At 44.2% G+C, this 18,107-nt stretch overlaps 3 protein-coding genes across 12 annotated transcripts in view; 2 read left to right on the top strand and 1 right to left on the bottom strand.

The window, feature by feature from the left end:
- buc (bucky ball) overlaps positions 1–3,703 on the top strand; it is a 97,841-nt gene extending 94,138 nt beyond the window's left edge. The window contains exons 2-8 of one of the 2 annotated variants that reach the window (XM_071361892.1): positions 114–134; positions 356–410; positions 517–675; positions 751–2,427; positions 2,548–2,658; positions 2,791–2,892; positions 2,978–3,703. In XM_071361892.1, coding sequence (XP_071217993.1) covers positions 404–410; positions 517–675; positions 751–2,427; positions 2,548–2,658; positions 2,791–2,892; positions 2,978–3,009 — 2,088 coding nt within the window. In that variant the 5' untranslated portion in view covers positions 114–134; positions 356–403 and the 3' untranslated portion in view covers positions 3,010–3,703. Of the gene's footprint in view, positions 1–5; positions 135–355; positions 411–516; positions 676–750; positions 2,428–2,547; positions 2,659–2,790; positions 2,893–2,977 lie in introns of those variants that run through there. The other variant, XM_071361891.1, reaches the window with a different exon arrangement.
- A 3,411-nt stretch (positions 3,704–7,114) lies between these two features.
- LOC139550759 (uncharacterized) lies at positions 7,115–11,129 on the top strand. Of its 3 annotated transcripts, none has more exons than XM_071361888.1 (6): positions 7,115–7,172; positions 7,379–7,665; positions 7,904–9,823; positions 10,531–10,638; positions 10,722–10,835; positions 11,007–11,129. In XM_071361888.1, the coding sequence occupies exons 2-6, from the start codon at positions 7,386–7,388 to the stop codon at positions 11,036–11,038; spliced, it is 2,454 nt and encodes an 817-aa protein (XP_071217989.1). In that variant the 5' UTR covers positions 7,115–7,172; positions 7,379–7,385; the 3' UTR covers positions 11,039–11,129. The 3 variants fall into 3 exon arrangements, with proteins under 3 accessions (XP_071217989.1, XP_071217988.1, XP_071217986.1); XM_071361887.1 differs by having other exon boundaries at positions 7,115–7,258; XM_071361885.1 differs by having other exon boundaries at positions 7,115–7,299.
- A 2,237-nt stretch (positions 11,130–13,366) lies between these two features.
- Positions 13,367–17,551, bottom strand: LOC139550757 (putative nuclease HARBI1). Of its 7 annotated transcripts, none has more exons than XM_071361884.1 (11): positions 16,709–17,543; positions 16,345–16,415; positions 16,081–16,257; positions 15,929–15,990; positions 15,760–15,846; positions 15,631–15,672; positions 15,389–15,562; positions 15,274–15,309; positions 14,621–15,175; positions 14,228–14,339; positions 13,367–14,133 (listed from the first exon to the last, which is right to left on the bottom strand). In XM_071361884.1, exons 1-8 carry the CDS (start codon positions 16,864–16,866, stop codon positions 15,274–15,276), a joined length of 807 nt encoding a protein of 268 aa, XP_071217985.1. In that variant the 5' UTR covers positions 16,867–17,543; the 3' UTR covers positions 13,367–14,133; positions 14,228–14,339; positions 14,621–15,175. The 7 variants fall into 7 exon arrangements, with proteins under 7 accessions (XP_071217985.1, XP_071217983.1, XP_071217984.1 ...); XM_071361882.1 differs by adding an exon at positions 14,436–14,551 and having other exon boundaries at positions 16,345–17,533; XM_071361883.1 differs by having other exon boundaries at positions 15,274–15,562; positions 16,709–17,551.
- Between the last annotated feature and the right edge of the window lie 556 nt (positions 17,552–18,107).

The following is an 18,107-nucleotide window of genomic DNA, read 5'->3' as shown; positions in this document are numbered from 1 at the left end:
CGGGTGTTGCAATGCCCAGGCGCAGTAGGTTATAAATATGGCGGGGAGGGTGAAGAAAGGCAGAGTTTTGTGTTGCTCTCGTTTCGTGCACGCCTACGGTCTTACGTTTTTTTTTTGGACCGTCACGGTCACATGTAAGTCCTTATACTTTCCCCCCCGGTCATTTTCATGTGTATTACTCTGATGTAATGGCATCGTACATATGTCTTGTTCGTGGATGCAGTCAGATTGCAGTCGCCTTATTTGAATGGAAGGCAGAGCCTCTGCAACACTACCAGTTTCTACACCGATTTAGGATGCCCATCTAATGATGTGTGTAGGCTTACGTTAACTTTTTGTTTCCTCTTTGCACTAGAATTGCGGTGTATAATATCCTGTGCTGTCTTTCAGCCCTGACCAAGCAATGGAAGGTGATTATTTATTAGTGTACTGGGTTTGATCAATTGTGACATTACTCAATTGAATATTTGTTGTGGAAAGTGTCAAATCATCTAATTAATTTCTCCTTTCGTTCAGATATGAATAATCCTTCACACTCAATGGGAGTTGGGCAACCACACCATCCAACTAATCACACAAGACCATTTTTCTATGTTCAACCACCAACTCAACCTTATTATAATATGTACCAATGGAATATGAACCCATATGGCCAGTATGGTCTTCCCCCATCAGGTACAATAGCACACATTTTTCTAGCATCTTAAACAAATGAATTTACATCTTAATTTAAAATGTCTTTATTTCCAGTTATTCCTTATGTGCGTCCATATATGGCTCCATATCCATATACTGGTATGCAGTATCCTGGCTATGTGGTTCCCCAGGCTCCGATGCAGCCTGTTGATTACAGTAGGGTGTTTAACCCCCACATCTCCTCTGCGACCTATGACGTACAGTACCGCCACCACTACCAGCAACAGGCCTGTGTATTGCGAGAGACCGCATGTTCAGAGGTTCAAACCGATCCGAGCGACACTGTCCACAACCTGATCGACAGTCTGGACAGGCTCAGAACCAATGAGAAGCCACCTGAAGAAAGTGAGCTAAACCCTAAATCTGACCTAGGGTCCCTAACCTCTGAGACAACCATCTCTTCCTCTGGAAATGTGGAAGAAGAATTCAGTGGGACGCGTAGGGAGCTGGAGTTGAGACCTCTGCCACAGAGACAACCCCAGCAGGGTAAGAGGAGGCAGAGGGACTCCTCTCTGCCCAGCAGCGTATTCAGTGACTCCACTATTACAGCACTGGTCTATGATGCAGAATCCAGCCAGAGCTGCCTGGAGATGGCCAAGCAGGATTGCTGGTCCCTGGGCTCTGAGGTGCTGCCCATCGGCAGCTCTTCTGTCCATGAGGAGAGTCTGGAGGAGTCTAGGCAGCAATGCCACTCTGAGAAGCTCCACCTGAACACTGAAGAACCTGGGATAGAGTGGCAGTCCAGAGAACAGCCTAATCCTCCAGAGGATGTAAAACGTGACTCTGGGGCCTTGACACAGAGCCTTGAACTGAATGGGGCTTCACATGACCACCACTCACTTGACTGTCTGGCTCCAGAACAAGATTGTGACAAGGTTCTGATTCCATCTGCCTCTGAGCTGAAGGACCCTGTAGATAATCTAGCCTCCAAGGCAGAGTCCTCTGACTTGCCTTACAGAATCCTCAGGCTGCCCTGTGATCAGGTTACAGGCATGCTGCTGGACGATCCACTGTGGTATGTTGACTCCGCTGCGTCCAGTCTGGTGCCTCCACCGCAAAGCCATCTGTCCCCGCTTGGGAGTGCCTACTACTGTAGCTACTACCCGCAAGTGGCCCAGGAGCGCCAGAGTGTCCTCAGCCCATCCATAGACGAGCTCTCCTCCAGAGACGAGCTCTTCTCCACTGATATCGAAGATGTGGACCTTATCTCTGGTGGTCATGTGTATGTGGGAGGCGGCAAGCTAGCCGAGGCAACCTGCGAAACACCTGACCTCTCTGGTAAGGAAAACGTACCAACTCAATCCAACCCAGTAGAAGGGTTTGCAGAATGTTCTAAGACCTGTCTCAGCTGTGGCCTGAGCCTGGCGGAAGAGTCGAGGCCAGGCGACTCACAAGGGCCATGCCGTTATGTTGAGCGGGAGGAAACAGATGAAGATGTGCTAGAGGAAGATGACTACAATGAGCGAGGGGAGCTGTTGAGCGCCTGTCAGGTGCCTGTGAAGAAACCACATCACCCTAACAGAGTGCCTCAGCCCTCTGCTCGCCAGTTTCCTAACAGTAAACCAAAGACGGGCTGCTGTGAGGACCACCATGAAGTCATGTGTCATGAAGAGCAGGAGCACGGTTACCTCTGGAGTTTTGACTGCTGTGAGGACCACAAAGCTACTGTCAAAGCTGACAAGTATAAAGGGAAAGGAGGACAAAGAAATGCCCCATGCAGGCCTTATAATGGTAAGATTCTTTCCATCTCTTGACGTAGTCTGATGTCCCCTTCTAAATAGTGTTTTTACTTTTAATCCTCATGTGTCATTCATTACAAATGTGATGTTGTGAATTTGTCATGTTTCCCAGAGAAACCTTGGAGAGAAGGCACTGTGGCATCAGACCACGATAGCTGGGGGAGTTCTGGTGCCAAATATAAGCCAAAGTCTTGGAGACCGTACAATGGGTCACAAGAACAAAGTGAGTTTCCTGTTCAAACTGCCGAGTTACCCATTGCCTTGATCAGTTCTCTACTTTTCACTAGTCATTCACTGTTTGACCTGGCCGTTATTGGTGTCCCAGCTCATGCTTCCCTCCCTCTGTATCCTTCAGTGAGACCCCCACGCAGAAGGCCATTTGTTCAGCAGAGGCCCCGGAGGACTGACTATGACGATCATGAAGAATCAGAGTTCTCTCGCTGCCAGAGGGGCAGAGGTAAGGGTTGTGTTGCAGTATAGAGATACTACTACTTTTGTCACGTTTTGAAATGATAACACTAACTTTTCTTTTTTTTCTTCAGGGACCACAAAGAGAAGGGGCACAAGATATTAGCCTATTTAAGAATTGCACCGCTCCTAATATATTTATTCTAAATGTATTACCTAATATATATAAATTCACTTGCACTATGAAATACACACAAAACACATTGTAATAAATTAATAGACACTCGTAATGTTTGTATACGTGGTTAAAAAAGAATCTCAGGCGGCAGTTCAACAACTAGCTACACAGTAGATGCCTGCATTTCCACTGCTTGATGATGGTAGCCATGTTGACGCTGTGTTCATCCTTATCACAGCCTGGGCTGCAGCCTCACAGACCGTACTGTGACGCTAACCCCCATGTTGGACGCTGTGTTCATCCTTATCACAGCCTGGGCTGCAGCCTCACAGACCGTACTGTGACGCTAACCCCCATGTTGACCTGCAGACCAGAATGGACCTGGGAGGTGTAGGTCCAGTCTACTCTGCAGCTTTTAAACTCTTTTTCAGTGTCTGTCGTTCACTGAGGATGAAGCCCAGGTAATAAGATGTATCAAGCAGTGGAAATGCAGTGGCTTGGAGAGGAGATGCAAAGAAATAATTGTTGGGCTAGTTTGTAGCTAAGAGCCAGTCTAAATGTGTCTTGTTTTTATTATTGTGCAGATATTTTAAGCATTGCAGTGTAATGTTGACAAACTGACATCTACTTGTCTGCACAGTGTTGTTGTGTCATTAAAATCCTTGCATTGCACTTTAAAAAATGACTTTTGTTAAGAGACTAGTGCTACATTCATCATGAAGAATAGTTTGATGCCTCAGGTTCATGGAAGGTGTGGATAGTGCTCTACAAGATGGATCAGTAATTGAAAGACCCAAAATGTAATTGATAGCTATCCTTACATTATGGACTTCGTGGAAGAGCAGACCACTTCACATCTTTTTATTTTTTTTATTTTTTTATTTCACCTTTATTCTGTACTATAACAGCCTTAATCATTGGCATGTCTGACTTGTTCAAGGTAATCTGGGAGCCAGCACAGCCTTGTGATCACCGCAGTTCTTTATTCTGACTATAATAGGTGACATGTTGGCTGACGACCATTAACTTCACACATGAAGTTTCAACTTGATCATTGGATAATGGGGACTGCAGACCACACTATACTGGACAAAAATATAAACGCAACGTAGTGTTGGTTTCATGAGCTGAAATAAAAGATCCCAGACATTCATCATTAGCACAAAAAGCTCATTTTGTGCACGTTCACATCCTTGTTAGTAAGCATTTCTCCTTTGCCAAGATAATCCATCCACGTGGCATATAAAGAACCTGATTAAATGGCATGATCATAACATAGGTGCATCTTGTGCTGGGGACAAAAGGCCAATAAAATATGCAGTTTTTGTCATAAAACAATGCCACAGGTGTCTCAAGTTGAGGGAGCATGCAATTGGCATGCTGACTGCAGGAATGTCCTTCAGAGCTGTTGCCAGAAAATGTAATGTTAATTTATCTTAAAAGCCTCCAATGTGGTTTTAGAGATTTTGGCAGTACGTCCAATCGGCCTCACTTCGGCAGATCATGTGTAACCATGCCAGCTCAGGACCTCCAGATCCGGCTTCACCTGCAGGATCGTCTGAGCCTGGGCAGCTGATTAAACTGTGGGTTTTAACAACCAAAGGATTTCAGCACAAACTGTCAGGGAAGCTCAACTGCGTGCTCGTCATCTCACCAGACGTCACCCGTTGAGCATGTTAGGGATGCTCTGCATCGATGTGTACTATAGCGTGTTCCAGTTCCCTCCAATATCCAGCAACTTTGCACAGCCATTGAAGAGGAGTGGGACAACATTCCACAGGCTACAATCAACAGCCTGATCAACTCTATGCGAAGGAGATGTCGCTGTGCATGAGGCAAATGATGGACACACCAGATACTGACTGGTTTTCTTATCCATGCCCCTACCTTTAAATTTTTTTTCTTTCTGTAACTAACAAATGCATATTATTCCAAGTCATGTCAAATCAATAAATTAGGGCCTAATGTTTTTATCTCAATTAACTGATTTCCGGTTATGTTTTTGTGAAGTGTGTTTTGTAAAGCAAATTAACTGGACTTTCATTTGCTTTACAAGAAAGGTCAAAACCTAGTAAGAAACCTAGAGAGTAACCAGGCTATGAGGGGTGGCCAGTCCTCTTCTGGCTGTGCCGGGTGGAGATTATAACAGAACATGGCCAAGATGTTCAAATGTTCATAAATGACCAGCATGGTCAAATAATAATAATCACAGTAGTTGTCGAGGGTGCTACAGGTCAGCACCTCAGGAGTAAATGTCAGTTGGCTTTTCATAGCCGATCATTAAGAGTATCTCTACCGCTCCTGCTGTCTCTAGAGAGTTGAAAACAGCAGGTCTGGGACAGGTAGCACGTCCGGTGAACAGGTCAGGGTTCCATAGCCAAAGGCAGAACAGTTGAAACTGGAGCAGCAGCATGGCCAGGTGGACTGGGGACAGCAAGAAGTCATCATGCCAGGTAGTCCTGAGTCATGGTCCTAGGGCTCAGGTCCTCAAAGAGAGAGAAAGAAAGACAGAGAGAGCATACTTAAATTCACACAGGACACCGGATAAGACAGGAGAAATACTCCATATATAACAGACTGACCCTAGCCCCCCGACACATAAACTACTGCAGCATAAATACTGGAGGCTGAGACAGGAGGGGTCAGCCATGCCTCCTTGCCCGTCCAACATTTCCTAATCTCCCACCCCTTCTAATGCAACTAGCCCCGACGCTTCTCCCTCTTTTTCCCCTGCCCCGCTACAAAGTTTATCCCTGCAGGCGGTCACTGAGTCTGAGGTGCTCAAGGAGCTCCTGAAACGTGACCCCAAAAAATCATCTGGGTCAGATGGTTTTTACCCTTTCTTCTTTATGGTTGCTACCCCTATCATCGGATTTTGTGTTAAACACTCTACAACATAGCTTTCTTAGTGTCCAACAAGCTTTCTCTGTCCTCAACCTTGTTCTGAACACCTCCAAAACAAAGGTCATGTGGTTTGGTAAGAAGAATCCCCCTTTCCCCACAGGTGTGATTACTACCTCTGAGGGTTTAGAGCTTGAGGTAGTCACCTCATACAAGTACTTGGGAGTATGGCTAGACGGTCCTTCTCTCAGCACATATTAAAGCTGCAGGCTAAAGTTCAATCTAGACTTGGTTTCCTCCATCGTAATCACTCCTCTTTCACCCCAGCTGCCCTTTGTGCTGTTATCTGTGCCCAATAATGTTTGTACCATGTTTTGTGCTGCTACCATGATGTTGTCATGTGTGTTGCTACCATGCTGTGTTGTCATGTGTTGCTACTTTGCTATGTTGTTGTTTTAGGTCTCTCTTTATGTAGTGTTGTCTCTCTTGTCGTGATGTGTTTTGTCCTATATTTATTTTTTATTTTTAATCCCAGCCCCCGTCCCTGCAGGACTTGCCTAATTAAATAAAGGTAAAAAAAAATAATAATATATATCCTCGATTTTTTTACACATTTTTTAATTTTTTAATTTACTATGTCAATATGTGTTTGTTGTAAATGTTTTGCCACCAAACTGGTGAGAGTTGTCGAAAAAAGTCAATAGTTGCAAAGTTAATTGAAAATAATGCCATTGTTGATTATATGCCTGTTTCATTAATTCGGCTATTTTCTCTTGAACCATATGGTCTAATCCCCCTCAAACTCAACTCTAGACCTCGAAGCCAGTTCCACTGCATTTTGTCAGTGCGCCCCTCTAATCAGGGACTGATTTAGACCTGGGACACCAGGGGGTGCAATTAATGATCCGGTAGAACAGAAAACCAGCAGCCTCCGGACCTCGTAGGATAAGAGTTGAATACCCCTGGTCTAACCACTAGAAACTCAAGGACAATATGGACACCAATATTTAAAAAACTATACTATATGAATACATTTTGTAAAAAGTTATTAAAGTGTAAATGACCAAAGTTACAATAGATTGCTATAGATTACCTGTTAATTACCTAAATTACCAAAGATCCCAGTAACTTTGGTAAATTACTGGTAGCTTTGCAACCGGTGGTAAACCAATCCAAATAAGGAACTGTTTTTGAAACTGAAACCACACCTCTCATAATCATCTACTTAATGCCAGGTGTGTCTAGTTTCCACTTTTAATCAGCGTGTTGTTAGGCAACGCAAGTTGATCTATTGTTTTGGTGGTGATCAGGTCATTTCAAACATTTGTGTGCTCTGTTTTTGGAGTTATTTTCTTATTCAGGGAAATTGGAGTTAATTGTTGTAGTGTCACCATTTGTAAGATGCACTTATTATTCAATGACATTGATTGAATTCAGGTTATTATTTAATTACAATGTCAGACTTTTCATTGATTCAATGTATTTCCTTATAGTTACAATCTCTTTCTTTGACTAGTTGAGTTATGGCAGCAACCCCGTTTGAAAATGGACCGCATGGTCGACATGCGGTAGCAAGGCACCTTGGGCCACGCCAGTCAGTTCGTCAGCCTAACCCTGGTACACGGCACTCGGTGCATGGACCCCAAGGAGTAGGGCCTCATCTGACCGAACATCCACCCCATCATGTGCACCAGCCTCGACCCTACTTCTACGTGCAGCCTGTGCAGCCCCCTCCTCCTCCTCCCGTCTACAACTACCAGTGGCCCATGCCCTACAACCCATACTCTGGCTTTCCAGGGATGGGTACGCTTGAATCGTTTTTCATACTCCGTAGTATAAAAGCTATGAAATGTTCAGTCTGGGTGTATAAAGTAATATTAATGATAATTAAACCAAATGTTTGTTCTGATTAATTTACTACATTGTACAAACTCAAAATGTACACCTCCAAAATTTGAGGAACCCCATGTTTTTCAGCTGTCTTTTTATTTAATAATTGATTCAATTCAATGATGCTCATCCCTTCTAATTCTGTCTTTAGGTTACGGTATGCCGGGTATGGTTATGCCACCATTCCCTCCCCACCCATACATGGAGGCTCCAGGTTATTTTCTTCCCCATGCCCAGCTGCACCCTGCTGAGTACAGACAATACCAGTTTCCTCCTGCTGCCATGGTCTACCAGAACCACAACAATAGGTTGAGAACGTTTTACCAGAACACCACACCCAGAGAGACGGTCAACTCCGAAGTACAGACTGAACCACCACCTGAAGCGGAGAAAGACTCTGCTCCCTCGGCTGCCCCTCTGGCTGGGTCAGATTCTGGAAGGGGCACCAACTCTACCAACTCCACCAACTCATCCTCGCCAAGCTCCAATGCAGAGAAACAGAGCCGCCCGGAAGCAGAACCAAATTCCCCCATTGCCTTCGAAACTGGATTCCAGGGGATAGTGAGGGGCCAGGGTACTGGCACAGACCCGCCTGCAGGAACCAAGACCATCCACTCACGCAGGACCTCTATAGAGGCACTGGGGAAGCCTGTCCATGGTGGAGGCCACCTAGTGCATCATGATGTGTGGTCAGTTAGCTCTGCTGATGGCATGGTCCCCATGTGTAGCTCCTCTGACCAGGAGGATGAGGTTATCATGGCTGAGAGGTGTGCGTCGTCCTCCTTCCCAGATGTGTTGATTGGTGGAGGTTCGCCATCTTCCAAAATGGAGAGGGCACCCAAATGTGGTCAGACTCTTACCCAAGAAATTACACATGAGAACACCACAGAGGGCTCCAACGTGGTCATGACAGGAAGCTGTGAAGGTGTTCCGAACTTAGACAATTGCCACTACAAAATACTGAAGCTACCTTTTATCTTTCATGACTTGATGACGGAGTCAAAGGTGAATGAGTCTGTGTGGTCAGTGGAGTCAATGGCACCATACGTCCCTTCTACAGAGTGGCTGATACAAAATGGACTGATGGCGCCAGAAGATGTGGCACAGGAGTCGTCTGAGAAAGTTTCAGCTGATCAAAGCCAGATGTCCTTTCATTATAGGCAGGTACCGAAAAAGTTGAATGAGTCAGTATGGTCAGTGCAGTCGTTGGCCCCATATGTCCCCTCCAAGGAATTGCTGATAGAGAATGTCCTTATGAATCCTGAGGTGGTGACTGAGAGAGAATCTGATCCTGTTAAGGTCAATCAAGGCCTCCGAGCCAGTCAGGTCATTGATATAACAGAGAGGAGGAGAAGTCGGCGGTTTTCGCTGACTTTAGAAAATGTGAAAGAGGCTGAGAAAATGTCTGAAGAGAATGCTACTCCATGCCAGGAGTCATTCCATTATAGGCAAATACAGAGAAATGCTAATGAGTTTGTTTGGTCAGTGGAGCCTGTGGAAAAAGCCAGTGTGGATGGTTCGCCTATTATGCTCTCAAGCAAAGGTACAATGATCCCAAGTCTTGAAGGATCATTGAATAGCACTCAAGGGTCACTGAAACCCAAGGCTCAATGTAGCCCAAATCTGAAGCCTCTGGAAGTTACAAGGCACAGGGCTCAGAGCCCTCCCTGCTCTCCAGATGACCCTGAAACATATGCTTCCAAATGTATGGCAGGAGACCAAGAGCCTGGTTACAGTTGTCCAGGTCCCTGCAACCAGGAAATGGAGATTGAAGAGAAGGAGCCTGCCAAACAGACTGGGCCTGTTGTACCCAGTCGACAGGGCTGCAAGCAGATGATCACAGATATTAGGATGTTAACGGCTCCTTCCTCAAACAGACAGTTCAAGGTGTGTGGTCTGAAGTGTTCAAAGCTACAGGAGAGGAACTGCTCCTGTCATGAGCCGATGCTAAACGTAGTGAGTTTCAGGAAGAGCCCCACAGGCAGACTGAATGAGGGAAATGTGGCCCCTGATCTCCTCAAGCCTCAGGAGCAGCAGTGTGGCATTCCACAGAATCAGAAACGACAGATGGGTAAGAGGGCAAAGCCTGTTTCTTTTTAAAATAATTTCATAAACTGGTCTGAATTACTGTAAGATTTTGATGTACACTGTGGTTGAAAAAGTACCCAATTGTCATATTTGAGTAAAAGTAAAGATTCCTTACTAGAAAATGAGTAAAATTGAAAGTCACACAGTAAAATACTACTTGAGTAAAAGTCTTAAAATATGTTTTTAAATATACTTAAGTATCAGATGCAAAAATATGCTTAAGTATCAAAAGTAAAAGCATAAATAATTTCAAATGGCTTATTATGCAAACCAGACAGCACAATTACATTTGTTAATTTACCGATAGCCAGGGGCGCACTACAACACACAGACATAATTTACAAATAAAGCATATGTGTTTTAATGAGTCCACCAGATCCGAGGCAGTAGGGATTATCAGGGATGTTCTCTTGATAAGTGTGTGAATTGGGTCCTTTTCCTGTCCTGCTAAGCATTCAAAATGTAACGCACACTTTTAGATGTCAGGGAAAATGTATGGAGTAAAACATACATTATTTTCTTTAGGAAAGTATGAAGTTGTCAAATGTAAATAGTAAAGTAAACATACTTTAAAGTACTACTTAAGTAGTATTTTTACTTAAGTACTTTACACCAATGTATTCTTACACAAATGCACATTTGAAACGATGCTGGAAAATGACACATGTACATTTTACCTTTCTCCTGCAGATTCCAGGAAAGCAAACAAGGCCAGGCCTGGTCATGAATTTGGTGAAACTGGATATGGCCCGAACAATAATAAAAAGAAACGGAGACCATGGCAAAATGGACCACAGGGTATGTTCAACATATAACTATTTTCCACTGTGTTGGTGTTTTCAATGCTGAATACCTGATGGTGTTATTGGTTTTGTCCACAGACAGAACACAGGCACAGACTAACCCATCAAACTCCCTTGGACAGCGGAACACCCAGAGGAATGGCTACCAAGAACACTGTAATGGGTATTATGGCAGATCTGGTAAAACCAGAGGCAAGTAAAACCATTTAATGATCTTCATGAATATTCCAAGATGAAGCCTTATGCTGGAGTTCTGATGTCCTTTTTGAAAAGACAAGCAGATCCTATATAGAAGATATTAAAATGGTTCAATGATCATGAAAATTGTTAACCATTTTGAATTCATTATATTTTTCTCTACAGGAGCAAATGGGGAAAAAAACACCAGGTACTGACTGACCAGACTGAGAACAAATGACAAAGATATTTTAATAACCCTATTTATAGGCCTACCTACAACAAAATTAAACTTTTTTAAAAAAATAATTCCTTGTATTTTGGTCTTTTGGAGTAGTGGAGGCATTTGAAATGAAAATGTGGATGGAAATGGGATTTATAAGTATGCTTTATCACATCCGGCCCTGATTGGGAGTCCCATAGGGCGGCGCACAATTGTCCCAGCGTCGTCCGGATTTGGCCGAGGTAGGCCGTCATTGAAAATAAGAGTTTATTCTTAACTGACTTGCCTAGTTATATTTAAAAAAAAAAAGAAGTGTGGTAGTTTGCTAATGATGACAGCTGAATTCTATAGACGCACACAACAATTCTAAAGTAAAATGTATTCACTGTCAATTGCGAAAGGCACAGCAGATTCATTGTCTAGTAGTCCCAAATGAAAGATGAATTCAGTCTAATCTAAAAAATACCCAATACGCTTTCTGATAGGGCTGTGAGATGGCCTAATCAACTTGATTAGCTGTTCAGGAGTCTTATAACTTGGGGGTAGAAGCTGTTAAGCCTTTTGGACCTAGTCTTGGCGCTCTGGTACCACTTTCCGTGCGATAGCAGAGAGAACAGTCTATGACTAGTGTGGCTGAAGTCTTTGGCAATGTTTTGGGACTTCCTCTGACACCGCCTGGTCCTAGATGGCAGGAAACCTGGATGGCAGGAAGCTTGGCCCCCGTGATGTACTGGGCCGTACACACTACCCTCTGTAGTGCATTATGGTCAGATGCAGAGCAGTTGCCTTACCAGGCGGTGATGCAACTAGTCAGGATGGTGCAGCTGTAGAACCTTTTGAGAATCTGATGACCCGTGACACATTTTTTCAGTCTCCTGAGGGGGAATAGGTGTTGTGCCCTCTTCACAACTGTCTTGGTGTGTTTGGACCATGATAGTTTGTTGGTGACGTGGACACAAAGGAACTTGAAGTTCTCAACCTGCTCTACCCCAGCCCCGTCGATGAGAATGGGGGTGTGCTCGGTCCTCTTTTTTCTGTAGTCCACAATCATCTCCTTTGTCTTGATCACATTGAGGGAGAGGTTATCCTGGCACCACACTGCCAGGTCTCTGACCTCCTCCCTATTGGCTGTCTCATTGGTGATCAGGCCTACCACTGTTGTCGTCGGCAAACTTAATGATGGTGTTGGAGTCGTGCTTGGCCATGCAGTCATGGGTGAACAGGGAGTACAGGAGGTGACTGAGCATGCGCCCCTGAGGGGCTCACGTGTTGAGGATCAGCGTGGTGGCTGTGTTATTACCTACCCTTACCACCTGTGGGCGGCCGGTCAGGAAGTCTAGGATCCAGTTGCAGAGGAGAGGTGTTTAGTCCCAGGGTCCTTAGCTTACTTATGAGCTTTGAAGGCACTATAGTGTTGAATGCTGAGCTGTAGTCAATGAATAGCATTCTCACGTAGGTGTTCCTTTTGTCCAGGTGGGAAAGGGCAGTGTAATCTGTCATCTGGTAGGCTCGTGTCACTGGGCAGCTCGTGGCTGTGCTTCTCTTTGTAGTCCATAATAGATGTGGCAGGCTTGCAAACTAACGAGAGTCAGAGCTGGGGCCTGTTGCACAAAACTAGGATAAGGGATTAAGCCAGGATATCTTGGTGATCCTGGCTCATTTGATCCGTAATCCGGTTGCACTAAAGATGGATAGGGGGCAGGAGGATATGTTATGGTATAAATTACCATGGAGATTTATTCTGTGGAGCTAGCCTGCTCCAGACCAGGCTAAATTCCAGGATCTATTTAATCTCATCCCTAATGTCAGTCAGCAGTCACCACAAATGGAAACCAATAGTTATTTCACTGCTCACTATACATTGTTATCACATATAACTAGACCCACTGTTATTATTTAAACGTTTGTGATCATTAATTTCAATGATTTTGGATAAAAAATGATTTTTAGATGATGTTGCTATCATTAGATAATTTACAGTTTCCCATAGACTATAAGGCTATATATAAAATGATAGAATATTAGGGCCACAGAGGGGAAAAAAACACAAGTCATAATATTGTAACCAGTTGTTTTAAAGGAGGACAGTTGTTAAAATGACAGATGTGGGGCATTTCGTGAAATTGTACTTCAGTATGGTTTCATAAACAAAGACATGCTGATGTGCCAGAATATTAAGTATCACATTGTCATAAGTATCAAAACTGTAAAAACAATATGTAGCTTTTCTGCAGAAAGAACCAGCCTCATAAATTTATGACTTTATCCTTTTTCTTCAGTGTGGCCCTAGTACTCTGTCATATAAACAAATACACATTCCATATGAATATAAAAACACAATGTGTAACATTATGTTCCTTTATTGAATAAGGACAAAACAAAGCAGGTAAACCATCAGCTCCTTTCGAAACTGAAGTCACAGTGACTCTACAAGATGGAAAGCACAGAATCCAAGCATATTATACAAAATGATACATACACATTCAAAGGTCTGTATATAACACACCCTGCATGTCTGCACACTAAAATAAATGCAGGACAAATCCATACACATCAACTGAACAGACAAATGAATGGATGCAGTAGCCTCCCTGCAGCCTTGTATTACACACAGTATACCGCACAAACATCATAAGAGGCCAAATTCGTCAAAAAACGAACCCAAAAAAACCCAAATTCCTCTGCCACCGCAGGACATATTTAACCAAAATTGAAAGCACACATACTAACTAAAATAATTCAACACATATTGGTCCCTCAGCAGCCGACCACTGTCGTCATCAGGGAAGATTGCCGGATTGTCCCAGTCCATGGCTGGTGGCACTCTGGGGGCCCTCTCCTTCCTCAGGCAGGCCACATTGTGGAGGACAGCACAAGCCACAGTAATATCACATGCCCTAACAGGGCTGACCCTTAATTTGTGAAGGCAGTGAAAGCGTGCCTTCAGGAGGCCAAAGGTCATTTCAACTCTGGCCCTGGTCCTGGCATGGTTGTAGGCCTGCTGTGCTTCCTGGGGGTCTGTGAAAGGTGTCAGGAGAAAAGGCTGGCAGCCATACCCCCTGTCTCCCAGCAACACACCAGAGAATTCACCTGTCAACACAAAATCTCATCATTACTACCTCATAAACACAGTGATATTCTTGACACAGCCATGATGGTTATAAATAGGGGTTGTGTGGCTTACCTTGTGATAGGCACTGATAGATTTCAGAGGCCCGAAAGATTCTGGAGTCATGGACTGAGCCAGGCCATTTTGCCACAACATTGCTGATCACACAGTCAGCATTGCAGACCATCTGAAATCATAAGATGAGGAATATTACACCAATCAATGCACATCACTGGCAATGCAGAGTGTTCGTCAATGGACAATATCAAAAAGTTATGTTCACCTGAACATTAATGCTGTGAAAGGATTTCCTATTCACAAAATCGGCCTCATGGGCACCTGAGGGGGCTTTTATCCTTATGTGTGTGCAGTCCACTGCACCAATGACATTGGGGAAACCTGTCACACAAAGTAATGAGTATCCTACTATGTGTTAACAGTTGTCCTGTAATTTGTAGATCCTCTTACCTGCAATCCTATAGAACTCCTCTTTGATGTCACAGAGTCTTCTGTGGCCAGGGAAGGAGATGAAGACATCTGCTAATGCTTTGATAGCCAGACACACACTCCTTATTGTGCGGCAAATTGTGGCCTTGTTCAGCTGTTCTGCATCCCCCACTGAGTACAGGAAGGCTCCACTAGCAAAAAAGCGCAAGGCCACACAAACCATTTGCTCCACACTCAGTGCATGGCTCCGTGCAGTGCGGTGCTTAATCCTGGGACCCAGTAGTCTGCATAGATACCTGATGCCATCTGCAGAAAACCTGTATCTTTCATATAGATGGTCATCAGGGAAGGCCAGTGGGTCCAACCGGTCCCTGAAGACCCTTTCTCGCCTGAAGGCTCTCCTCAGCACAAGTGCTTCTTCATCCACCACATCTCGCACGAATGGGCATGCCATTGTCAGAGCAGAAAGGAACACACAATTTTGGGCCTTCATATAGGCTAGTGGCCACACCTGGTGCTGGGGGGGTGGGCAAAAGAGGGCGATGCCTTATAACGATGACTTGGTTGTACTGATTGCTGGGAAAATAAAAAAAACCTTAGAAAGATGCCACCGTCCTGTGTGCTCACAATAAGAGCTCATATGTCATGGCTCACTTGACTTTACGAGAATATACCTAATTTTTATTTTGAGCTGTGTCATCTTCTTGGAGCTGGGGGAGGAAAGAAAAATAATGATTAATACATTTGTGTTACAGTTAGCATACAGTGTACATTGAAGGCATATCTCACCTCCCTCTCAAGTTTTTTTATTTCAAGGTCCAGTTTCCTAATTGTCCTCTTTTTTATTTCGGACTCCAGTGCAAGATTTTCCGTCTTTTTCTTCTTGTACTGAATGTCTATGTCTGCCAGTTCTATTTGGCGCCGGAGGTGGTTGCCATACAACTTTCTGATAGCTTGTGAGCTCTGTGAACACAATACAATTAGCGCAGCTGGAATTTGGCAGGATGTGGTGTCCTTTTATTAATACGCACTATGTTGCCAGGCTGGTTTTCCCACTGTATAGCATCTGGGTCCTGTAAAATAAATTAGATTTTTTGATTTTGATGAGGACTCCTCACCATTGTAGAGTAAATAGTACTTTCACAGTCTTAACATGATACCTCATGCCTTCTGGAATCCAGAGAGATGGTCTCCTCCTCATCATCGTCTCCATCATGTGCTGTTGCTGCTGCACTGGGGCCTTCACCCTATCACATTTAATCGGATTCATATTGAAGCTAGTAGACAAGACATGCCAGGCCTACAGTATGCCTTTGATGGAGTACTCACTGGATCAGCATCGTCTGGTGCTTGTGCTGGTGGCTCTAACAGGAACACAGTGCTGCCAGACACTGCAAGGCAATAGGTAAACCAAAGTCAGACAGTCCAAATTGATTCAATATGAATGTGGTTGTATCCCATGTAGAGATGGAAGGACATACCTTGAATGAAGCGGGTGGCATCTTGGGAGGAACCTATGCTCGTCTCTTTCCCCCCAGGGATCCCCTCTAAGACGGGCCTGCCTTTATTTAGCTCCAAGGCCATGTCCTCTGCTGGGGTAAGGTCAGCCTTTGGTGACCCACCACCCGTGCCTTGTCTGTGGGTATTCTTTTTCACTGCTAAAACAGTACAGACAATGTGTGAGCAGGCACCTTCTGGGTACAATATATGCTTGTGCTTTGTTAAATATTAGTCAGGGACCATACCATTCTGCAGAATGTTCTTGTATTTGATTTTGACCTGCTGCCATGTCCGTTTTGGCCCGTTCATGTTTAATCTACACACACACACACACACACACACACACATTTAATGGAGTCACACTGCAAAAAATTACTTGGTATTTTTGTCTTGTTTTCAGTAAAAATATCAAAAAATTTATCATAGCTTTATACAGTGTGATGGAGTTACTTTACACAATTTCACTCATATCTGCAGTGCATTTCAATTAAAAATTTAACCGTTTCATAATTACAGTACAACTGCATTTTTGGAGATGTGAATTAAATATTTGAATTGTAATTGTGATGTTTCAGCGGAGCGGTGAGTGTGTAATTGTGCACTACTTACGCATTCAGGCGGTCTGCAATACTTTGCCACGCTTTTTCTCTTTGCTTTATCACTGTGGCGGTGTTGCCTTTCTTCTTAATTATATCTTTTACCTCCTCGTATGCCTCCATGAGGATTTGTGCTTCCGACGGGGAAAAGTACGCGGCTCTAGTTGCCATGGTAAATCAGTTAATCTGTGATCTGTGGCGGGGTCTATTTGAGTGAGCCGTGAGCGCGCACCTATCCAGGATTGGTTTCACCTGGCTTAATGAATCCGTGTCTGCTCATCCTGGCTTGGTCTTTGTGCAACCAATTAAGCCTGGACGCACATGTTTTGGCTTCATTGAGCTCAGCTGAGTCATTTATCCCGGATGTCTTAATTCTACTTTTGTGCAACAGGCCCCTGGTGTAGTACGATTCAATCTTAGTCCTGTATTGATGCTTTGCCTGTTTGATGGTTTCGTCGGAGGGCATAGCAGGATTTCTTAAGTGAACGGGTTGGAGTCCTACTCCTTGAAAGCGGCAGCTCTACCCTTTAGCTCGGTGCGGATGTTGCCTGTAATCCATGGCTTTCTGGTTGGGGTATGTACGTACAGTCACTGTGGGGGCGACGTCATCGATGCACTTATTGATGGAGCCAGTGACTGATGTGGTGTACTCTTCAATGCCATCGGAATAATCCCGCAACATATTCCAGTCTGTGCTAGCAAAACAGTCCTGTAGCTTAGCATCTGCGTCAGCTGACCACTTCCTTATTGAGCGAGTCATTGGTACTTCCTGCTTTAGTTTTTGCTTGTAAGCAAGAATCAGGAGGATAGAGTTATGGCCAGATTTGCCAAATGGAGGATAAGGGAGAGCTTAGTACATGTCTGTCTGTGGAGTGAAGGTGGTCTAGAGTTAATTTAAAACCTCTGGTTGCATGCTGGTAGAAATTAGGTAAAACGGATTTAAGTTTCCCTGCATTAAAGTCCCCGGCCACTAGGAGCGCCGCATCTGGATGCGCATTTTTTGTTAGCTTATGCCCTTATAAAGCTCGTTGAGTGCCGTCTTAGTGCCATGATCGGTTTGTGGTGTTAAATAGACAGCTACGAAAAATATAGATTAAAACTCTCTTGGGAAATAGTGTGTCTACAGCTTATCTACAGCTTATTATGATATACTCTACCTCAGAGCAAAACCTATTAGATTTTGTGCACCAGCTATTATTTACAGATGCACACATCGCCACCCCTTGTCTTACCGGAGGCAGCTGTTCGATATTGCCGATGGACCGAAAACCTAGCCAGCTGTATGTTATCCATGTCGTTCAGCCACGACTCAGTGAAACATAAGATATAAGTTTTTAATGTCCCATTGGTAAGATAGTCTTGATCAGAGCTCATCCATTTTGTTATCCAATGATTGCACGTTGGCTAATAGG

Source organism: Salvelinus alpinus, chromosome 23, assembly GCF_045679555.1.
Source record: "Salvelinus alpinus chromosome 23, SLU_Salpinus.1, whole genome shotgun sequence".
In the NCBI taxonomy this organism is placed as follows: domain Eukaryota; kingdom Metazoa; phylum Chordata; class Actinopteri; order Salmoniformes; family Salmonidae; genus Salvelinus; species Salvelinus alpinus.
The sequence above is the reverse complement of the archived record's forward strand: the minus strand, read 5'-3'. Positions and strand labels throughout refer to the sequence as shown.